Consider the following 21,518-nt stretch of genomic DNA (forward strand, 5'->3'; position numbering starts at 1 on the left):
TATGACCTGACTCTGCCAAGAGTTTGAGGCTGGAATCATAAGCCTGAACTTGTTGTTCTTGAGCTTTTTTAATTGTTTGTTTTGTTTTCTGCTCTGACAGGAGATCGATGACTGCCTCATCCAGGCAAAAGACCGGAGCTACGATGCCCTTGTGCACTTTGGGAAGCGGGGGCTGAACGTTGCAGCCACAGCAGCAGTCATGGCAGCTTCAAAGGTAAAGGTGCAGGTCAGGATGTGACTCATTAGCATCTTATCTGCATCCATTGCCAGCAGCAGCCACAGTGGAGGGGGAGTGATGGTGGGGGTAGGGATTCTCTCATTGTTTTGTGTAGTGACAGGAAAGAAGATGATGTTCATGAAGGCTAAAAGTTGTTTTTCTGCAAGATATACACATAACATAACTGGTGTATAATTCTATGCAGAAATGTTATATAAGAGTGAATGTGAAGTGCCGTTAGTTTCTTTTGGAGGATGAGTAGATACTGGATGAGGGATCTCATCTGAACGGCTGTTGTCCTATACTCTCTTCATGGCAGAGCCAAACCCAGAAAATAACTGTTATCTGTTGTTCCTTTTCTTGCATAAAAGCTGCAAGGACTTGATAATTGCATTTTGGGGTCCTGCCCTCTGGCCATGGGCTATCATGGCTTAGAGTCGATGTGCACAGTTTGTTTTGGGGGTGAGACTTGGCTACCACGCCTGCTGCAAAATGCTAGTTAGAAACATATGGACAAGGAGGGTACTGGTAGTAGGAACAACATGAAAATGGGAGTTGAAGGAAGTTATTTTCCTCTGCCAAATGCTTTTCCTATGACCTCAGGCACATCACTTTAGTATGTCTTGGCCTTACTTCCTGCAAAAATGCATAATGCATCCTTGGGTGACCAAATACCATAAAGACTATAAAGCCCATTGAATGCAAGGTATTACAGATGGGAGGAGCCCAAAGGGTGTGCCATGCTCATAGGATCACAAGGATATGCTAAAGCCAGAAACTCTCCCTTTTCTCTGCCTAGCATTGTGCAGACTGTGTTGTCAGGCCTGTCTTCTCCTGAACTGTTGTTCTTCTGTAGAGAAACTCTTCTAACCCAGGGACTGTGAGATAAACCAAATCTGGACTGAAGGCTGGGATAAACGTGGAGCTAGGGCAGTGCTGTGCATCATATACCCAATGAAATAACATTTCTGTGATACCTCCAGGACACTTAACACTTTTGCTGCTGCCATGTAAGCCTGAAGAGGTCCCACTGGGGACATAAATAGGCTCTAGGAATGCCAGTTTTGCCAGCACTGCCTTTGCTCTGAGCCCCTTCCTACAGTCTGTGCTGCAGACTGTCTGTGCTAGAGCTGTTTTTAGGACACAGTGAGAAAATATGTGTGAATCCCAAAGGAATTCTGGCTCCTGTCTAGGTAGCTCATGAACATGAGAAGCTCAACAGTAACCCAAACCCACAGTGCCAACCTGTTCCTCCATCAGGACTGCAACAGTGTCTGCATCAGCTGTTCAAGTAGAATGAATGAACAGTCAGCACCACAGTTTTCCTTCCCAGTGTTCCATTTTCTGGTGTTTTTCTTAAGAATCTCTCTGCCTTGAAATGTGGCACCAATGGCAATGGGGAAAAGAAGAAAGAGTCTCCAACAGTACAAGGAAGCTGCTGTTTTTCATAGCTGATGAAACTCCTCATTCAGTGGTGGAAGAAAACAACTCTGTAACTCATGCAGTATTATTGTACTGCACATCTGTCAACATAACTTGAGAGAAAACTGTTAAGGTATTGCAACCTGTAAATGGGCCAAAAGAGTCTTTCCTGCCTGCTACTTTGGGGAGGGGAAAATGATTTGTTAGCAAGATTGAGGTTGTTATTGAATAGATAGATCGATTTTTACAACAAAGCAAAGACTGTTCAAGTATTTTCTTCAGCCTTGACATTTAAATTACTCTGAATGTATGAGGAAAATATGGGACCCCTGGCTTCCTTCACTACTTTGGCTTGTGGCCTCCAGCAAGTTGCTTGTTTTTGTGTGCCTCAGGGTGCAGATCCAACAGAGTGTGAGCCGATCTGACAACAGCTCTCCTCCAAAATAGGGTAGTGCTCCAGCTCCCAGTGTGCACCAACATTTTTGACCTCCTCAGGTTATCTCTAATCTATCAGAAAGTTAATCCTGAAAGGAAAAGAAAGGGGTACGTTCTTTTGAGCCCACAAATGTATCTTGGGTGCCTGAACCAGCGTAAGAAAAGGAATTGAAGTGCATGTGAGCAGCATGGCCAGAGGAAAGGAAAGCAAGATCATCCCTTCCTGGTCTTAGGAAGCAGACAGATTAGCTGTGTTGTTCATGGAACTACACCCCAATCCATTCCCAGTGTCATATCCAGGAATGGTTAAAGCAGCTTCTGCCCCCTGCCCTTCTGAGACAGAATGTGCTGCTGTCCTGGCAGGGAGAGCTGCCTGGTGTGAATTACAGCCTGGTGTGTTCCAGTGCAGAAGTGTTGAGCTGGGGTTCCTCAGGTATTCCATATATATATATATGTGTGGGTGGGTGTGGATGTGTCTCCATGTAGCTGCTCCTGCTCCTGTGGATGGAGTTGTTTCCCAAAGAGGAGTGATACAACAGCCAGGGATGGGAACAGTTTCAGTTGCTCTGGTTTTCAGCTGCTGTCTACTACATGTCAACGCCCTTACTTGCTCACTTGAGAAGGTATAACTGAGCCAGATTATCCTGTGTGAGAGAGGTTTAAATGACTAATTGTCTGGAAAACACTTTGAGCAGACAGATGCCAGACCAGACTGCAGTGCTGTCCTTAGGGGGAAGTTTCTAGGGAAGGAGGAAAGAGAATACTATTTCTAAGGCTTATCATGGCTTTCCCAATGCCAAGATTTAAGATTATCCAGCTAGACTGTGATGAGCATTGAGTGTAGATGGGAAAGTGAGCAGTTATTTAGGTTTTAGTCTTTAAAGGGTTGTGTTAAAATTGGAACCTATAGAGATGATGATTTATTCAGAAACACTGAGCTCCTGCAGCTTCCATGGAAAACATGGCTTTTACCAGCAAGTGAATGTGAGGATTATTTACTGCTTCACCTCACTAGGTGAGGAAAAGATGCTTTTGTGTGCAGAAATGGACCCTCAGACTTTGCAATTCAACTTCACATGGGGGCAATACACAGTGAGCTGCTGGGCTGAAAAGGGACCCTGTACAGACCTGTTTTCTGTAAATTAGCTGAAACCTAAAGGCTCCTATACCTGGAGAACAAGTCTCATGCTGTGCATAGCCCTGTCCTCTCCTTTCTGTCTGAGCTGCGATCCATCATGATCCTTTGTCTTTCATGATAAGATCTTTGGACAAGGCCCATCTTTTTAATTCTTTTAATCCATCATATTTTTTTAATCCATTCTTTTTGTCCATCATATTTTTTAATCCATCATGTTTATCCATCATCATTTTATCCATGCAGCACAATGAGTCTGGCTCTCTGATTACCGTTTGTGTGTGACAGGCTGCTGCTTATATTTACTGCAGGCTAAGATGCTGCAAGCTGTGCACAACCACACCTTCCTCATCTCTGATCCCCTGTCCCTTTACCTTTTCTATCTTAAATATCTTATGGTTTAATTAGCCAACTGCAGGCTTGTCCTTCCCCCTCCTCCTCCTCCTGCTCCCTGCCCCTGCTCTGTTTCATTTTGAAGCCACAGTTGTGCTAACGCTGGCACAAACCTGTGCCAGTTCATTTTACAGGCTAAGGAGCTGTCAGTGTCCCAAGCACCCTGGGTCAGCCCAGCTGGCTCACTTGGGTGTTTTCTCTCTATCCAGAGAGTCTATTTTTGATGCTCACTAGGCAAACAGAATGTTGGATATCTGGTTTATTGCCCCTGCTAGGTGCTCAACACGGATCTTTTCCCTGCCCCCAGCAGCTCACATCCCCACCAGGGAGCATAATCTCATTTGGGGCTCTAATCCTGTCCTTATCACTTGGTGATTCTGTCACATGTGGTGACTTCAAGGGGTCAGTCCTAAGTGGTAGAATTAAATGACCAGGCAGTAAATCCTGCTGCTCTTTGTGTGTTTTCAATTATTTCCAGCTAATTCAGCCATTTCCATTCCTGAAGAGCCCTGGACACTGACCACCACCATCTTTCCAGCTCACCTTGGTGGTGATAAAACAAGCAGAAAAGGAGCTTGCTTTTGGGTCACAGCAGAAGGGAGCAGCAGCAGCCAGGCTGTTGCAGCCACAGACATGGGGCTGCTGCAAGGCGTTGGCCAGGCAGTGCATCCGTCAGATGGATCCTGGGCATGAGTGGGCTTTTCATTGCCACCAGTCAGGCTTCAGTGTAAGCAGCTGGGACACACATGGCTGCAACAAGGAGAGGCTCCAGTGGCTTGGAAGTAGCACCAGTCTTCTCCAGCAGACTTGTATGCATTCCCTTGCCATCACTACACTCCCAGCACTTATCCTCCACCTGTCAACCTGAGTCTCCTATCCCCTGCTGCTTTGCCACTTTCCCAGTCCCCATCTCTTCTATCCCTGCTTGCTTTCCTAGAAGCATGCCCAGCCCTGCCATTGCCTCCTGTCTTTCTACAGCCCACACATGACCAGTTTTACGTTCTCCCCCAGCTCTCTCACTCTTTCAAGATCCTGGGTTTCCCAGATCCTATTTGGTTGTGTCATTATTCCCCACCCTGAAAAAAACAATTCTGCCAAAGAGACCCACATCTTTTCCCACCTGAAGACAAATCCTGCTCCCAACCACTTAACCATCCCCAAGTTGCAGCCTCAACTCTGCTTTTCAAAGATTTGGAGAGAACATCCCACTGCCAACAAATCAATGTTCTCCAGAGGTTTCTGATAAAGTGCCTTTCCCTGCCTTTCTCCTGCCCTTCTGTAGGTAAGGTTGCAGAGCAGCTGGTGCTGTGGCCCATCACGTGCCTGCTTTTACACAGGGGAGTGGGGCACAGCGTGGTGCTGGCAGTGGGCACAGAGCCTTGGCACGAGAAGATAGATGAGGTGGAGGGAGCAGGCACACATGACTGGTGTCAGTGAAAAGCCCATTTGTGCCTAATAAGTCTGAGAAACAGTCCAGGAGCCTTTCATGCGTGGGGAAATGTGGCTGGCAGTGCTGCCAGAGCCAGCAGTCACTGCACGTATCGTTCAAAGGAGCAGGCATGCAGACGGGCAGCAAGGTTTTCAGGATGTGCATCCACCTGCTTAACTAATGCTCAGGAGTGCAGACTCAGCAGCTCTCAGACACCTGTCTGGGCTGGCACTTCTATTCATTTCTATTTCCACCTTTAGGCTCACCTTCCCCTGGAGGGTTATAGGTTCATTACCTTAGGGCCCCTTAGCCCGAGAAATATATCAGGAAGTTTTCCAGTACATTTGCTATTTTTAAACCAGAACACTGGGAGGGAAATGATGGTGAAGATTTAGGCTTTATCCTCTTTAGATAAACAGCACCTTTTAATTTATTTCTAGTATCCTGTTGGTGTAGCCAGTGCAATTGCCTAAAAATCAATATTTAGATCCCTAATTTACAATGTGATTTTAAACCTATGTACTGTGGAAACCGGAAGAAAAATACTTGTGTGGGAGAGACATGCTACCTTTCGTGGCATAACAGTGGACAATTGTACTTCTACTTGAATTGGGAGAGGGAGGCAGGGGATAGGGACATCCTTTCCCTTAAGATGCTTGATAAAGTCTCTTTGTAATGATTAGATCCTGCTGCTCTGTGGGACAGTGCTCATTTGCTGAACAAACATATGGGGTCACAGTCCTGACCAATCTGCTTAGCACCGTATCTGTGATGGCCACATCATGTGCCCTCATCAGTGTCATGGCCTAGAGCTGCAGAGGTCAGGAGTGATTTAGAGTTCACAGTTTGAGAAGCCTTTGGGGACACTTCACTGTTATCCCAGAGGGGCTGATCTTGTTTTTGAAAGTAGCTTCTTTTAAAGGATCTCCATTTGGGATCCAAAATCAAAGATCTTGGTGCTATTTTACGCCAATAAAGAGGAACAACAAATGGCTTTCTTAAAATATATGGTAGCATGGCACTGATTACAGTACTTTGTGAAGTATTCTTGTCAGATGTGATGCATCTTTCATTCAGAAATCTTTAAGAATCTTTTTTTCACAAATCTATAGAATCCCAATGCTGTTTGCGTTACAATCCAGGTAATTCCAATTTCTCTTTCATCTTGTCTTTTTGGTTGGTGTGTCCAATAAGCAGACAACATTCACTGAATGCACAGGAGAGCAGAACAAAAGAGTAAATTTATACAGAGAGACTAGTGTGGGAGAAACAGTAACAAAGAGTTCTCTGGAGAGGAAATTAACTGCACAAACAAAAAGGGTGGATGAAATTACTTTTCTACCATCTACATTAATGTCAGCTGGTTTCCCTTTCAGTCTTTATTACTGTCTGACATTTCCAAACAGGTAGCTCTTCCAGACTAGGCATGGCATGGAGGCCCTGGCCATAAATAAGGAAATAAATATTGCTTGTAGGATATTTGTGTTCAGATGGTGGCAGAAGCAATTTACTCCTTCACTCATGCCTGTGCTCAGACCATAAAGCTTATGGTTTTACTCAGGGCCTGCCTGCAGCCAGACATGAGGAAGCTTTTGTGGGCAAACTCCTCCTCACTGTCATGAACAATTTCCCACTGTCACCCTACTGCTCAGGAGAACTGTCAGTCACCAGGACTAAAATGACTGCCACGTATCCCTCACATAATCCTTAGCCTAAATTAGTCATTAGGCCTGACACTGGGGATTGTTCCAGTGGGAAGCATCAATCAAGTATGAGGAGTGGAGTAGCAGCCCATTGTGTTTGCAATTTGCTTTACTCTTTAAAAACACATGTTAGGTGACACCTGGTCAGCTGGGGTTATGGAGTGGTTTCTCCATCTCTCTGGGGAACCTGAGGAAGGGAGAACCTATGTTCACAGGTGTAGTCCACAGGTGGGTGTCTCTGCTTTTTATGTGTATGTGAGTCCTGCACATGGTGCCCAGTGTCATGCTCATGTCTCACCTCCATTACTTATGCTTCAAATAGATCTTATTCTCAAAGCTTTTATGCGTGTTGCCACAATGGCTCTCTTTTTTCCCTTTGCTAGGTATCTCAGCTACTCCATTTACACTTGTATTTGGACCAGAAAAAAGGGCAGGTAATCTGCTGAGTGCTTTTACTAACCCCTAACTAATGTCTGCTCCCTGTTAGACTAGTTGTTAGACTAGTTTGAACTGTTTTCAGCTGAGATTGGCCTGTGGCCAAGTGCTGTCTGCTCTGCTTCCAGTGGGTAGATCCTTCGTGCTGAGCTTTAAAAGCCTGTCCTTGATCTCATCAGCAAATTGCCTTCCAAGTCCTCTGCTGGCAGTCAAAGAGACTCCAGCTCCAGGCAGGGAGCTTTGTACATGGAACACTCATTTAACTGGGCTGATTGCTGCTTCATTGGCCAAGCTGCTGTGTTTGCTGTTGTGTTCTCACTAATGGATGAAGGGAGCCTCTCTTCCCCTGCTGGGATCCCTGTGAGGATGGTTGGGGTTGCAGTGGAGCTTTTGAAGGATCTCTGGCAGGTGTGGTTGGGGCAGTCCTGATGACACCATAGCCATAAGTGACATCCTGGGAATGTGCTCTAGTCCTTGTAGTGGACACTGGCACGATGGAGGCTGCAACATGCATGCAGACATCTGTGGAGAACTACTAACCACAGTTCCAGCAAAAAGAGAGGAGAACATGAACAGATTGAGTATTTTGCTGGAAGTGTGCTGAGTGTGACTTAGTGTTCCCTTGCTTGTCCATTAACTGATGATTCTAAGAGGCAAAAGGCCAGGAGGTGCCATCCTGCATTAACAATGATTGTATTAAAAGCTTCTTTTTGTGACTTGGCAGTTTTGGGTTCCTGATTTATCATGCTGTGTCATAGTTTCCACAAACGGCAAAATGGAATTTGTAGGTATTAGAGGTGTTTTGAAGCCTAAATAATGTTTGCAGAATTCTTTCATATTTTCAGACTGAAGCAATGATAAAATCTAGACACTGTTATTTGTTTATATTTAGATCATATTCAGTGGAACTGTTACATAAATTGCAGATTTTAAAATTATATGCTTAATTTTATTTACTTCAGCTTTAGCTACCTATGTATGTGAAGTATTTATAATGAATAATTCTATTGAATGTAAAGCCAGTTTTCCCAGACTCCTAAATGCATCTCCCTCTAAAATGTTTTTGATCAAATGGGAGTGCAGAAACTGATTATAAAGTGGTAAAAGAAATTAAGACAGTTCCAGCTCTTTCTGATGGCGTGCCTTTTACAGTGCTTGTCACAATGCAGTTTTCAGTTTTTTGAAGGTATTTCTGATCCTTCCAGGCAAACACTGGTTGTATCAGTGTTTGTGCTCTGGACCCAGAGAGGTTGATGTTTGTTTCTGGAGATGATGATGGTGATGTCTGCAACATAAAGAGAAGGCAATGTGCAGGTTGCTGGCTCTAGATTTAATGCTATTTTGTCATACTCTTTAAAGCAAAAAGGAGAGAATGTGCTAGATGTGGGTCAGGAGGGAGGATGTCTATACTACAGCTGTCATTTTGACCAAAACAGGCAGAAGTACTTAAATTAGTTTTAGATTAATTACTATGCCACGTGGATGGGAGCTTTAACTTCACTTAGAATCACAAATGAGCTTCTGCAGCTTGTCTTGATGGCCACTGCCCTCATACTGTTTGTTGGTGCAATCATGAATCTAAATAAGGTTGATTCCAGGTGATAGCTGTCACTGGGCAGTGATATTACCATGTCCTTTTCAGTATTTGTCTTTCATCCTATTCAGTAGCACTGAGCCCTGGCTCTTTCCTGTAAAAAGAGAACTTGTGAGGCTGGAAGATCCTGGGGGAAGAAGAAGCAAAGGAAGCCTGAAGAGCTCCCCTTTCAGTTTGTGCTGTACCTTCACCTATCAGATGAATTAGGGGACAGATGCACCGTAGTCATCAGGGAACAGAGAGACACCTGTTCCACCTGTGGCCCCCAAAACCTCACTGTCTGGCAAACTTACTTTCTGTGAAATCAGAAGTGCTATACCCACAGGGATAGTCCGTGTCTTAAGAGAAGCCAGATGAGAAACTGAGTCCAGGCAGGGAGTCTTGTGCTGAGGGAATAAGGCTCAGTTTTCCAGCACCATTTTGTGTTTGTGTCTCTACTCTAAAGTCCTGAGAACACAGGTCCCACACTGCCAGCACATTCATCCTGGCAATTGGTGGTGTTCAGTGAGGAGGAGAGAGAGGTGGTGTCATCTTTAGTCCCACAATTTTTAGAAGGCTGTGTAATAACATGGAGCTGTTTCTCTGCTGACACAGTGAAATGGTGTTACTACAGCTACTGTCATGATGTCAGTGCTGTCACACTCTCTAGGATAAAACTAGCCCAGATCTGTGTGGATATGCTGCAAACATGCCTCTGGCCTGCAGCACAGGCATAGCTTCAGGACCTGGGTCCTCTCTCTGTGCTGAAATTCCTGGGATCTCTCTCATGTCTATAGCAGTTGGAAGAGCATCTGCACGATGGTGGCCACAACAGTAAACAAAAATCCCCCAAACAGCTGCTCTTCATCTTCCACGTGATTGTTTTAACCAAACACAGCTCAAAACATGTGCTGTGCTAAATCTGTTCTGTTGAAAAATAAAGCTATTAACTTGTTATTTTATTTTGCTAATAAATTATAAGTATTTTTGTGGAATAATAAGCATTACATCTGGATAAAGTATCTCTAAAACACAGCTCTGCAAACCCTCACCATGCTGGCTTTTCAAATGTTTGTGGTTTCATACACACCAGCTGCTTATGTGGCAGGGAAATAAAGGTTGGTGAACAATATTTTCCATTTTACTCTGAAACCATCCCCATTCTGGGGTGATTTCTGTCGCGTTTCTATTTGGGGTCAAGTAAAAATGTGATAATTGGGAAAGAACTGTGGGTGTTACACTGTATTCTAGGAACAAGTAAATCAAGTCTATCTCTACCAAGGCCAAAGGTGCAGAAACCAGAAAGAAAAGAAATGGAACTCTGCAGGTTTTCACAGGTGTTCAGCGCCTTCACTCAGTCCAGGCCTTTGTTGTTCTTGCCATTTCTGATATTCAGAAAAATTGTTTCACAGAGTGGTAGGAATGGTAACAGTAATATTTTCCTATTACCCATTTTATAAACAATCTTAAATTTTTGCTGTTATAAACTCAGGTTAAATTAAAGCAAAAATTAAGAAAAGGCAATTTTAGTTCTTTTTTTTTTTTTTTTTCTGGAGAAAGTTGTTGAGCTCAGCTGCTTCCGTCTATGCTCAAGGCTCTGTATTACACACTGATGTAACAGACCCACAGATGACAGGCACATATCAGGTCCCTGTTCCAAAGCTCTCTCTGAGGCTTTTGATCATTCTGTGCTGCTATATCACAAGCTGCAGCGCAAGAATATTAACACATCTTCATTTTCAATGTGTTGGTGTCATCTTCCCTGCCAGGTTGGTCTGACACATGAATTTTGTCTCCAACCTGACTCACGTCCACATGCATAAATTGCTGGCTGGAATGAAATGGAATTTGAGTTAGCTGGCTGAGCAGAGCAGCTGGGGGGAGGTTAAAAGCCTGAGCCCTGCTGCCACTTGAGCTGGGTGTGAGGGAGGAATACAGCACTCAAGTTACAGTTCATCAGTTGCTAACCCTCTGGCTTTGCTGGCCCTGTCTTTCTGCAATAGCAAAATATTATTTAATGGTCAGCTTGCTCTCACCGGAGATCTGTCTGTTGTAATCAGGCTGCAGGGTAGGATATCTTGTGTTTGCTTTGAATCAGTCACTGAGAATAGGGTGTCTGTGCAGGAATTCAGTGCAAGTTCCAAAACCCATCCAGAACTACACTGAGCTCTGGGCAGCTGACATCTCACCCAGCTGACCAGCCATGCAAGGCAACTACAGTTACCAGCCCAGTAACATTTGCAGAGTAAATGTAGCTTACACTGGCCCAAGAGGATTAACTGGAGATGCCTTTTGGAGTGAGAACATACCCCAAGAGTGGCTCAGCCACTGGCAGGTGTAGCCAAAATTCAGGCATCAACTCTTGTGCCAGGCTGGAGAATGTGAGGATAGAGGTGAGAATTTAGCAAAACATAAGTTCTAAACACTCCACTCCACTGCCATGAATATAAAATCAGCAACATAATATGTCTTGGTCTATAAGCAAAGAAGCCCCATTGATTTAAAATATTTTCAAAAGTAGAATAGGCTGGTGGGAAAGAGCAAAGTAAGTCTGCTGCTCCCCTGTAATAGTCTGCAGGAAAGCTAAATGTGGAGTTGAGACGGAAGTTTGAACTAATTTTTCTTGTACAAAAAGCTTCAGGCTGAGAAGTTGGAGATTACTGGTCTGTCACTTTTCTTGAACGTAAGAAGTGCAGACTGTCGCAGTGACTGTAGGTATGAGAACCTGATGCCCTCTCTACTTACACACCCTAAAAGTAGGGTGCTGAGGAATTTGTATGAGGTAAAGGCACTGATTTTCCTTTACTGTGCATGCAGAATTTCTGAAGTGGTGTTGATAAATCAGTAGGTAAATTATTGCTTTGCCTTCCCAATGGATCAATGCCAGTGCACAGGGGACGGGAGTGTTGCCTAACAGCTTTAGCAAGGAATGTGGCCAGTCTTCCCTTTGATTGTTGCTGTTCAGGATGAGTCCTTTCTCTCTGCCAGGCCAGCACCAGAGTGAGCTCTCCACTGGCCTTGACCTGCACCCTGGGCAGGATACTCAAAACTGCAGCCTAGAAGGGAGCAGTGACATGTTCTGGTCCAGCCCCAGCCTAAGTCCTCTGGCAGCAGTCGGGGTGTGCTGCTTGGACAAACACAAATCTAGGTGAAAGTAGTGGGTGAATTGCTACAGGTTGCCTTATCTTTTTGTTAAACAGGACAATATTTACTGTCTATTATTTACCTTCTTTCTGATTTCATCTCAGTCAAAGCATCTGTTGAGTTTTTCCTAATTTACAGTGGCAGAAAGAATGTTAGAATCAGACTCTATGTGTTTACTTCAGCATTTTTTTCAAGACTATGTGCTATGAAGTATCTTTCCGATCCTTCCCCCTCAATAAAATGTTAAAAAATAAATGTAATATTTATCAGTTATGCAATTTATATTCTGAATGTATTTAATGTAGCTTAAAGTCTGAATGTCATTAATATAGCTCAAAAATTCTATGATTCTGTATGGGTTGAATTTTCTAGTGTTCCTACTTTATGGCTGTAGTGTAGTATGAGGGTTACAGAATACTTACAGTCAACCTTTTGATGGGATGAAGTTTTAATGGAAAGTGCTATTTAACCAACCCATGGGTACCTTTCCCATCTAAAGGAAAGATGTTCCTTTCACCAAGGAATATTTTGTTGTCATATTGAGAATTAGTGTAAAAAACAAAGAATATTGCATTAGCTCATTTCTTCCTTAAGCTGCATGAAAAAAAAGCATTGTTGTATTTCTTGGAATTTAAAAATATCTTTTTATTACTTTAAAATTTCAAATTTTCTCTGCTGAGAATTGCTGAGAACGGCTGGGTGAATATCATCATAGCTAATTAACTTTAAAAGGGAGTTATTTTAATGCAGGCAATTTAAGTGTGATTCTGAAGCCAAGCATCTGTTTGACTTATTCCTAGTGAAGAAAAGTACCTACTAGAAAGATACAGCAACATCCTGCTCCTTTACAGGTGGCCAAGGCTGCTCTGTGCTCAGATCACTGCAATGAAGAATCAGAGATGTTTGCCATAAAACCACTCCAAAAGGAAGAGCCAAGAGAGGGAATGATGCTTTTAGCAACACGTTTTTGTCATCTCTAGGTTACTGGACCACACAATTTTTTTCTCTTCCTATTTTCTTGGTGGATTTCAATGAGGAAGAGAGGAAAAAAGTCTCAAAATATTGGATCTAACTTTGTGTTATTTACTTTCTTGTTTAACTAGGGACAGGGAGCCTTGTCTGAGAGACTACGGAGCTTTAGCATGCAGGATCTCTCGACCATTCGTGGAGACAGCAGCAGCACTGTTCCTCCTTCAGTCACTGTACGAACAAGTAGCAAACAGAGCCACCCAAAACCATCCAGAAGTGCATCAGAAGGCACTGGCAGCTCAGGTAAGTGCCAGTGTTATTTTCAGTGTTGTGTTGCCTGGAATATCACACTGTTCAATGAAGTCATGCCCTTGGCAGGAACAGAGAGAAACAGACACTGCAGGCAGCACATACCAGAATTCCGAGGACACAGACATGCTGTTGAGTCTCTTGACACTTAGGAGAAAATAACAGTATCATCATTTGATGGTTACTATTCCTGGCTGGTACCAAGAATTGAGCGTGCAGAGGAGCCAGACTCAGTCTTTGCAACCTGAGCTGGAAAGTTGGGCTGGGGGCTGCAAGTCATGCTGAAAAAACCCTCCTAAGGACAATGGTTTATTTTCTAATTCTGAAAGAACAAAGGGAAGAAATATCATGCTGTAAATAAGATCCATTCCTAAGGATTCGGTTAAAAATTTATTTCAAGCTTGGTTAAAGAAATCTTTTTGAGTCCAAATCCAAAACATTTAATTGGAGATAGCTTTGCATATTAGATCTCAAAAATTGAGACATGGAGGGTTATCCCAAGCAGGTGGCTCCAGATGGCTTCTGGGATTCCCACACACCACCAAAGATCACTCAACTCCAGTGCTGTGAAGCCACAGAAAGTTGCAGGCGTGTTGCACTTGAAAGTGAAACATATGTTAGCAAGTCAGAAATTCAGCAGTTTCAACTTGTGTGTGTTGAGGTTTGTGCAAACACTTGCAGTGTTTCAAGCCTGGGTAATTGCTGCCCCTTCTAATTTGCTTTAGTTTTGGAATGGTATTAGAAATGTCTTGTGTCATCCTTCCTAAAGAGTATCCTTCAAGTCTTTTACATATTCTGTGAATTAGATTTCTCCTGTTTTTTAACATTATCTGTTGAATACATTTTCTTCATGAGTAAACTGAAATGTTGGCGCACAGTGGTTTTATTCTCATCTTCTTATATAAGGTCCTGTGTACACTTCTCTTGAAGTAATCAATCTGAAAATAGAATGTTCACACACAGAATATAAAAGTCTTTAAAAGTCACATATTTAGAACAAAATAAATAATTCCACAAATAAACCATAATTTGGTTATCGAAATTCCATGTTGAGTAAACCAGGCTTTGTAGTTTTGCTCTTGAGACAGTGAAGTCAGCTCACTTGGTCACAAACCCATGTTTCAAGACACAAGAGTTTTTTTATTTTGGTCTGGTTTTGTATCCATAGTGTACAAGAAACTCCCAGAATGAATCTCTGAAAAATTGTTCATAAACTTTTTGAATTCAGCCTAAGTGTTTAACACAGATTTTTTGCCTCAGGTAATTTGAGATTTTGGGTTTATTTTTTTTTTTTAATGGAAACTGCACAAATTTTCAAAATCTTCCAAGACCTCTATCTGTCCCATCTCACTTGGTGATTTCACTGAGGCCCCTAATTCTCCACCTGCAGAGAATACAACTCCTCTTGCTGGTGATGGGAGACTCCAGCCACAAGCACTGTTTTCACTTTTAATCACATTAAGTTAAAGATACAGCTCTGATCTCTCCAGCCCTTGTGCTGTTTCATGTGGGCACCATTTGGTATGTAATCAGAATGTCTGGAGGGGAGAATTGGTCAGAGGCAGCTGGGGTGGGTGTGTGTGTGTGTGCGTGTGTGTGTGTGTGTGTGTGTAAGACTGTGATGTGTCAGCCAAACTGTGTCACAACCTGAGGCCCATATTCTGGTGAGATGAAACTGCTCTAGGCACGCTAAGCCCAGACATAGTTCCATCATTCCACCTTTCATATTTGTTTAGCTGGAGAGCTGTACATAAGCAAGGGATAGACAGAATTTGCCTCTGCCCATTATTGTGCTATATATACATGTAATATATGCATATGTGAGAATGTGTGTGAGCAGTCACGACAGAACAGCAGACACACAGCCCTTTCTCCTGTCTCAAATCCCTCAGATGACATAAATGTCCCTCTCAGATGTCCCAGCTGTCTCACAGTAACATTGAACTCCTCTATTTTTTCCCTGCTTTAGAGATAGTGGGTCACAGTCAGTGTGACATCAGATGGAGTCAGCAAAAATGACTCAGACTATGTGTTTGGCATGAGGATGTTCACATTTGAAATAGCCAGCTTTTCTTTAGAATTACAGAACCTGCTTCTATTTTTCTGGTGCTCTATCACCTCTTACATCAGCAACCTGTCCACCAAAGCAGACTTAAAGTAAATACTTTTGTTTTGATTTTTTTTTTTTTGCTGTCTAGAGGTGTTCCCCTCTCTTTTTTCCTTCCATCCTAGTCCCACTGCCAATCCACAAATTATGATAGCAATATTAAAAAAAGAACTAACAAAAAGGGAAACATTTTACCCTTTCCTTTTGCAAGTGTTTTATTCCTGATGTTTTAAGAGAAACCTTAAAATAGGAGGATAATGATTCCCAAAACAAGAACTAAGGTTTTATATAATTCAAAGAAGGTTTATGTTGATTGTCCTTGACTGCTGACAGCTAGAATTGTGCTTGCTCCTTGATCTCTTTGTGACCACACTAATTGAGGGAATTAGCTGAGGGCTGGGCTTAAAGGTTACACTCACAGTGAAGAACACAGAGCCATGTTCTTACCTGGCGTGTTTTCTTTGACTGATAAGACAGCAGAGCTCAGTTTCTGAGACGTAATACCCTCACTATTATATAATTTTAGATTAAGCACTCAAGAAAGAAAAGCACACCAAAAATACCATCCCTTTTTGATGAGAGATCTGAAACCCATATGGTTAGAATTAAGGTATAGCTGGAACAATGATGTCTGAACATAAAAATGCACATTAACTAAATTATCCAATAAAAGCTAAACCTGTGTCATCACACAGGACCTGTCATGGAGGATGCTGAGAGCTGACCCCACTTGGGTTTGCTGTAAATATCAGCTAGAAGTGGTGGCTTTGCACTGTGGTAGTCCCTTCCTCAGGCACTGACCTTTGCTCTTTTATACTGAAGAGAGTTTCTTTGGGTTTTATATTACTGTTATTATTGTTTTCATTATGTTATCAGGGGAACTTTGGTTGCAGCTGATGCCTAGCATCCCTGGAAGTTGATCCCAGGTTGGATGAGGCTTGGAGAAGACTGGTCTAGTGGAAGGTGTCCCTGCCCATGACAGCAGGGTCAGAACAAGATGATCTTCAAGGTCTCTTCCAACCCACACCATGCTGTGATTCTATTAGCCCATAATCTGTTTTGGTGATAAAGTGATGGAACAGCCCAGCTGTGGCTACTCAAGCTGTTCCAGTAGTAGAAAGCTGTGAACTCAGAGGAAGAAATCCTGATTTTGATGCAGATTAAAAATACTTTCTTGTACTATTTTGGGGGGATTATTTTTAGTTTGAGCCAATGTGCCAATCTGCCTTATTGGAAACCTCCATGATCTCTGTTTTGGGAGACTTTCAGGGAGATATGAGATCAAGGCCAGGAACTGAAAGTTTTGCTGCAGAACAAATGCTGTATGGAAGCCTATTCTGACCTAGAGCAGTGAGGCAAAGAGAAGAGAGGGCTCTTTAGGTTGAGCTTAGAGTTGTTTATATGGGTCCCATTCCCCATTTCCCAATGGAAATGCAGCCAGACCTGGTGTGGAACTTGGTGTTGCTGGTTTATATCCTGTTGTGTGACCATGTTTAAGATCAGATGTGATATCTGAGAGAAAGTGATTTGGAAAGACAGGGGGCTAGAGAAAGGTCTGTTGTCTTTCCTGCACAGAAGGGAGTGTTAAAATTCAGTTTTGTTGGTATTAAACCCGCCCCCAGCCCCCCTGTGAGCACGAGCAGCAGTTCAGGTTCTGGTTTCACAACTCTTGGGCATGTTTCCAAGCCCACTGAAGCATGTGAAAAGGCTCTTCTGATACCAGTGGGCTGTGGCTGTGGCCGAAAAGCTGGCTGTAGGACAAGGCTACACAAACACCCAGCCTGATTTGTTTCCACTGTTGTTATTTTTGTAATGTGAATGGTGCTGCTTAGATGGATTTGTGATTCTTTGAATCACCTCTTGACACAAAGTACTGTGTGAAGAGCTTGGCATTCTGTGATGATCTCATGCAGACACAGCAAAGGGGTTTTTTTTGCCTGCTGAAGAGTGTCTTATGAGACCAAGAAATAGAATAAGCAGCAGCTGCTTTTGAGACAAGGGGAATTGCTCCTTTCCCTCTACCCTTTGCTATCTTTTCCCCCCTCTACCATTTGCTGTCTTTGCTGCCTTTCAGTACCTGTCCATTGTACAATTCTGCATTGTCCTTCTGCAGGAGTGGGACTGCTCATCACACAACGGGTTCTAGGTGTATTCACACTCATCCCACACAAAGACCCTTCTCCTCCTCCTCACACCCAGTCAAAAGCCACACCCAGGTGACATGAAGAGGCAGAGGCTGCTTTTGCCATGATTTGTGGGTGGCTGCTGACCCCACAAACAGCACATCCTGTGAGGCACCAGCTCCAGGGAAAAGTGCACACCTTCCTTTGCTGGGCACCAAGGACACACAATGATCCCCTTCCTCCACGTAGCAGACCCACCATCTCTTAATCTGATTTTTCACTTCACTCTCAGTTCAGCATTTCTCAGTTTATTGTCCTGGCACCCAGATGATGGACTGTGACATTTTACTCTGATGCCTGTTCCAGCCTGTGTTTTTTCCAGAGGCAGAACTTCCTCTTTCCTTTGGGAGCTGTAAGTGTCATGTGGCTATGTATTGTTATGGAAAACTGTAAATTCCAGAACAGTATCTCCAAATATTTTTCAAGGGAATCCTGTTGTTCTGGAAACTGTCCAGTAACAATCCACATACAGACTTGTCTTTATTAACAGGAGCCTTTGCATTTCTTAACCTCATAGTATTGCCTTAATTTGTGCTGCATCACAGGACAGTCAGTGTCCAGAGCTGATGCTGCCTGGGCCAGAGGATCACAAACAATGGAGTCACCCTCTGTATTGCCCAAACACAGTGTTCTTTCTGCTTGTCCTAGGCTAAGATCATTCTTATCTGGAATGATTTCAAAACAGAAATGGACAGTGTGCTTTCTGATACTCACCATTCCTCTGAGCAGGAGAGAATCAAAGCTGATTTTTTGGTCTTGTGCTGAAGGACCAAAGGCTTTGCAGTACAGAACAAAGGCGGGGAAACATCAGCAGTCAGGATGTGTTTGGGTATTCAGTCCCCATCAACCAGAAAGATCTGTGAGAACAACCCAGATATATGTTGTCTGAACTCCCAGAGAATAAACTGTCAAAACTGTGATCAACTCCCTCCTGTGTAAAATCAGAGGCTGAGGCCACAGCAGATCTCTTGAGGAAGCCCATAGTTTCACAGCAGCATCCAGTCAATGTGAGGCAGCACTCCCACTAAAAGTGTATAACCCAGCTGCTTGCCTCTGGCCCATCTGTCTTTTCCTTTGGATGCATTTAAAACTTATTTTTACGTGCTGACTCCGGTCAAGCAATTGGTTCAACTTAAATGCCATTCCTTGCTTCCAGGTTGCTCTTGACCTGGGTCAGTTCCTCAAGCCAGTAGAGAGCAGCAGCACAGACATCAGCAATGGGACAAGGAAGGTGGAGGCCAGAGTGCAAGGGACAGTGGGACATCTGCTTTCAATAATGCTGCTTTAATATCATTGTGAAGCTATGGAAGAACTTCCAGTGTCTCCAGTGCAGGATAATAATAACTAAAAAAAAAAAAAATCACATAAAGCTCAAGCCTTTTTATTCCTCAAAAACTTCCTTTGATGTGGAGTCATTGATGCCACTGTGAGAGTTGAATTGAAAGCTCAAACTGGAAATTTAGGCTGTTTCCTGTAACATAAACTGTGCTCAAGATGAAACTGTAAACTTCACACATTCATGAACAGTTGCAAATCACCTGCTTTCACTGAAGAGTGCAATGCAATTCCCTTGGTTGCTTTCGTTCTTATGACAGTTCCATCAGGATATTAATTCCTGAAGGACCCTCCTGGTTTAGGAAGATCAGGGATGTGTGGATAGTTTTCTTTAGCAGCTGTGTGAGTGTTGCAGCAGGCAGACTTCTCCTACAAGAATTCTAAATCTACTGAAAAAATCCAGGCACATAGCCTTACAAATCCCAGTATGCATCCTGCATTTGTTATCATACAGCCTTTTGTACTAGGTTATGCATCTATGTTCCCATTGCTTATCCACACTCCCAGGTCCTTCCAGTCAGGAGTTACTTCTGTTCAGTGGTCCGAGAGGAGCTGTACCTAACCCCATCCTTAACACCCATATGGACACAGCCTTGGGATGAGGCACATTCCTGAGTCTGTGCTCCATGCTGCTCAGTGGAGACACTCTTCTCCCTGAGCACATGAGGGCCCTGAGGTCCACTTCAAAATGATTCCAAGTGTTTTCTGAGAGTGAGTGGCTTCACCTGATGAGTTCCTAATGCTCAGCTCCTCTTTCAGTGTGCACGTGTTGCTCAGTATGCCGACTCCTCAGAGGTGAGTGCTGGATTTTCCGTGTCCTGGTATCCATGCATCCCTTTTGGGCATGTCTGCATTCCCCAGCCTGGCTTGCTCCTGATGCTCTTGCTCACTGGGTTTCCTAACACCAGGGGAACAAAGCAGGGGAAGGCCAGGCTGTGGTGGGTTTGGGAACTGTGTGTGTGCTGATGGCAAGAGTCGCAGTGCTTCTCACCCTACTCACCTGTGTTACCCAAGGATGAGGACTTTTTCCCTGGAGAAGAACTTCATTCCTTTCACTTCTAGAGGATGTGCCATGTCCTTGCTGTGCAGTGTAACTCCTCTTCCCCACTCCACTGTCCCCCAGTGTGGTGTAAGTCCACTGGGAATGCAGCAAGAGCAAAACCTCGTCAGTCCCAGCCCTGTTTTGCTCTGTTACCTAAGGATTAGCATGTTTCTTCATTAGTGGAGAGGACATTTGTATTTGAGGTGAACAGAGTATGTAGCAAAGCCCAGCAGCAATCCTGGTATGACAAAATAGGCTTGAACTGACTCTCCCAGTTTCAGTCTCTGGCAGAAGCATTTTTGAAAAGTGTCCCCACTGTCCCCAGCATTTATTGTGTTTACAAACGTCGGAGTGCAGTGAATGGTTTAGTTGCTGGTGGTCTTTTCAGTGCTGTGCCAGTTAGCTTGGTTGCTAAGAGCCCAGACATGTCACTTCTGCATTTTTTCCCAGTGACAGATGAAAGGAGTGGGAGAACTCCAATTTGGGCATACCAGAGGATGGGACTGCCAAGGAGCTTGTCTGGGGAGAAAAAAGAAATACAAACTGGCAGTGTCTCATGTTGGTGGAAGCAAAAGACCTTTGTAACTCCTTTTCTTCTCATATGCTTTGTGTTTATTTTGCACACTAATCAACCTGGGGACAGCAGCAGAAGGATTAAAGGATCACAGTGTTGCCTCCATGCTGCAGCCACCTGTGCCTTCCCACAGCCCTGTGCAGTGCTGGTGCTTGGAGGCTGATGGCTCCAGCCTGACACAGCCTTCTTGCACCCTGTGTGGGTGGCAAACCCACCCCTCATATTTGATTTGTTACCCTTCCTTTTCTGGGTGAGTATGCCATTGTGCAGGACAAAAAAGCATGTTTAAGGTGGTATCTATTGAAACAATCATGAAACACTTGTATTCATAGGTCATTTTATTTGAACCCTTCTAATTTTAGCCTAAACCTATTTTATGGATTTGACTTCAAAGTATTATTTATAAAAATAATAATCTAATCCTTGTGTTCTTAACAGTCATGAGGTAACCTTAAGAAAATCATTTAATGATGCTAAAGCAGCAATCAGTCCAATATGTTTATGAATTGGACCCAAAGTAATTTTGATCTTGTTGTAATTGTATACCCTGTCTTTCACATTGGCTTGTTTTGCTATTCCTGCTCCCCTCTCCAACATAATCCAGTCCCTTAGTCCATGTCAATAGGGACGTGCCGAGGCTCAGTGTCATAGAGGGTTCATTCTGCTTCCACAGGCTGCCCTTTCTCTGTCTCCAAGGCAATAGATGCATTAATGCACTCTAAGACAGTGGCCTGCCATTAAAATGCTCCTTTGTAAGTGCATCTTTGGTAGCTTGGAGAGCTGACTATGTCATGTGAACATTTTTCAGTGCCACAAAAAGCTGGGGGAAGAAAGAATCTAATTTTGTTTAGCTAGGAGTAAGTTGCCTTGAGCTATTGGCACTCATCTTTTCTTGGTGCAAACTTTAGTGCAGCCAGTTTCAGAGTTCCATCATTAACAGTACTTATTTCCACGGAGTTTATAATCTAAATGGGCAGATAGTCAAGTCTTTCCTCAAGCAGGGATATTAAAGGCTGCTTTAGAACCTTGGTGCAGTCTTTTTGGCATGAACAGTTGCCTTAATGCTGTTGCGGGTCAAACTCAGTTATTTCCCTGCCTGACTCACAGGAGCCT

At 43.5% G+C, this 21,518-nt stretch overlaps 1 protein-coding gene across 1 annotated transcript in view; it reads left to right on the forward strand.

Moving 5' to 3' along the window:
- The window catches only part of REEP1 (receptor accessory protein 1), a 68,960-nt gene that overhangs the window by 33,383 nt on the left and 14,059 nt on the right, over positions 1-21,518 (forward strand). Inside the window, exons 5-8 of the mRNA XM_062494098.1 lie at positions 101-214; positions 7,118-7,168; positions 12,990-13,158; positions 19,549-19,584. Of these exons, the coding sequence (XP_062350082.1) occupies positions 101-214; positions 7,118-7,168; positions 12,990-13,158; positions 19,549-19,584 (370 nt within the window). The remainder of the gene's footprint in view (positions 1-100; positions 215-7,117; positions 7,169-12,989; positions 13,159-19,548; positions 19,585-21,518) is intronic.

Source organism: Cinclus cinclus, chromosome 5, assembly GCF_963662255.1.
Source record: "Cinclus cinclus chromosome 5, bCinCin1.1, whole genome shotgun sequence".
Taxonomy (NCBI): Eukaryota; Metazoa; Chordata; class Aves; order Passeriformes; family Cinclidae; genus Cinclus; species Cinclus cinclus.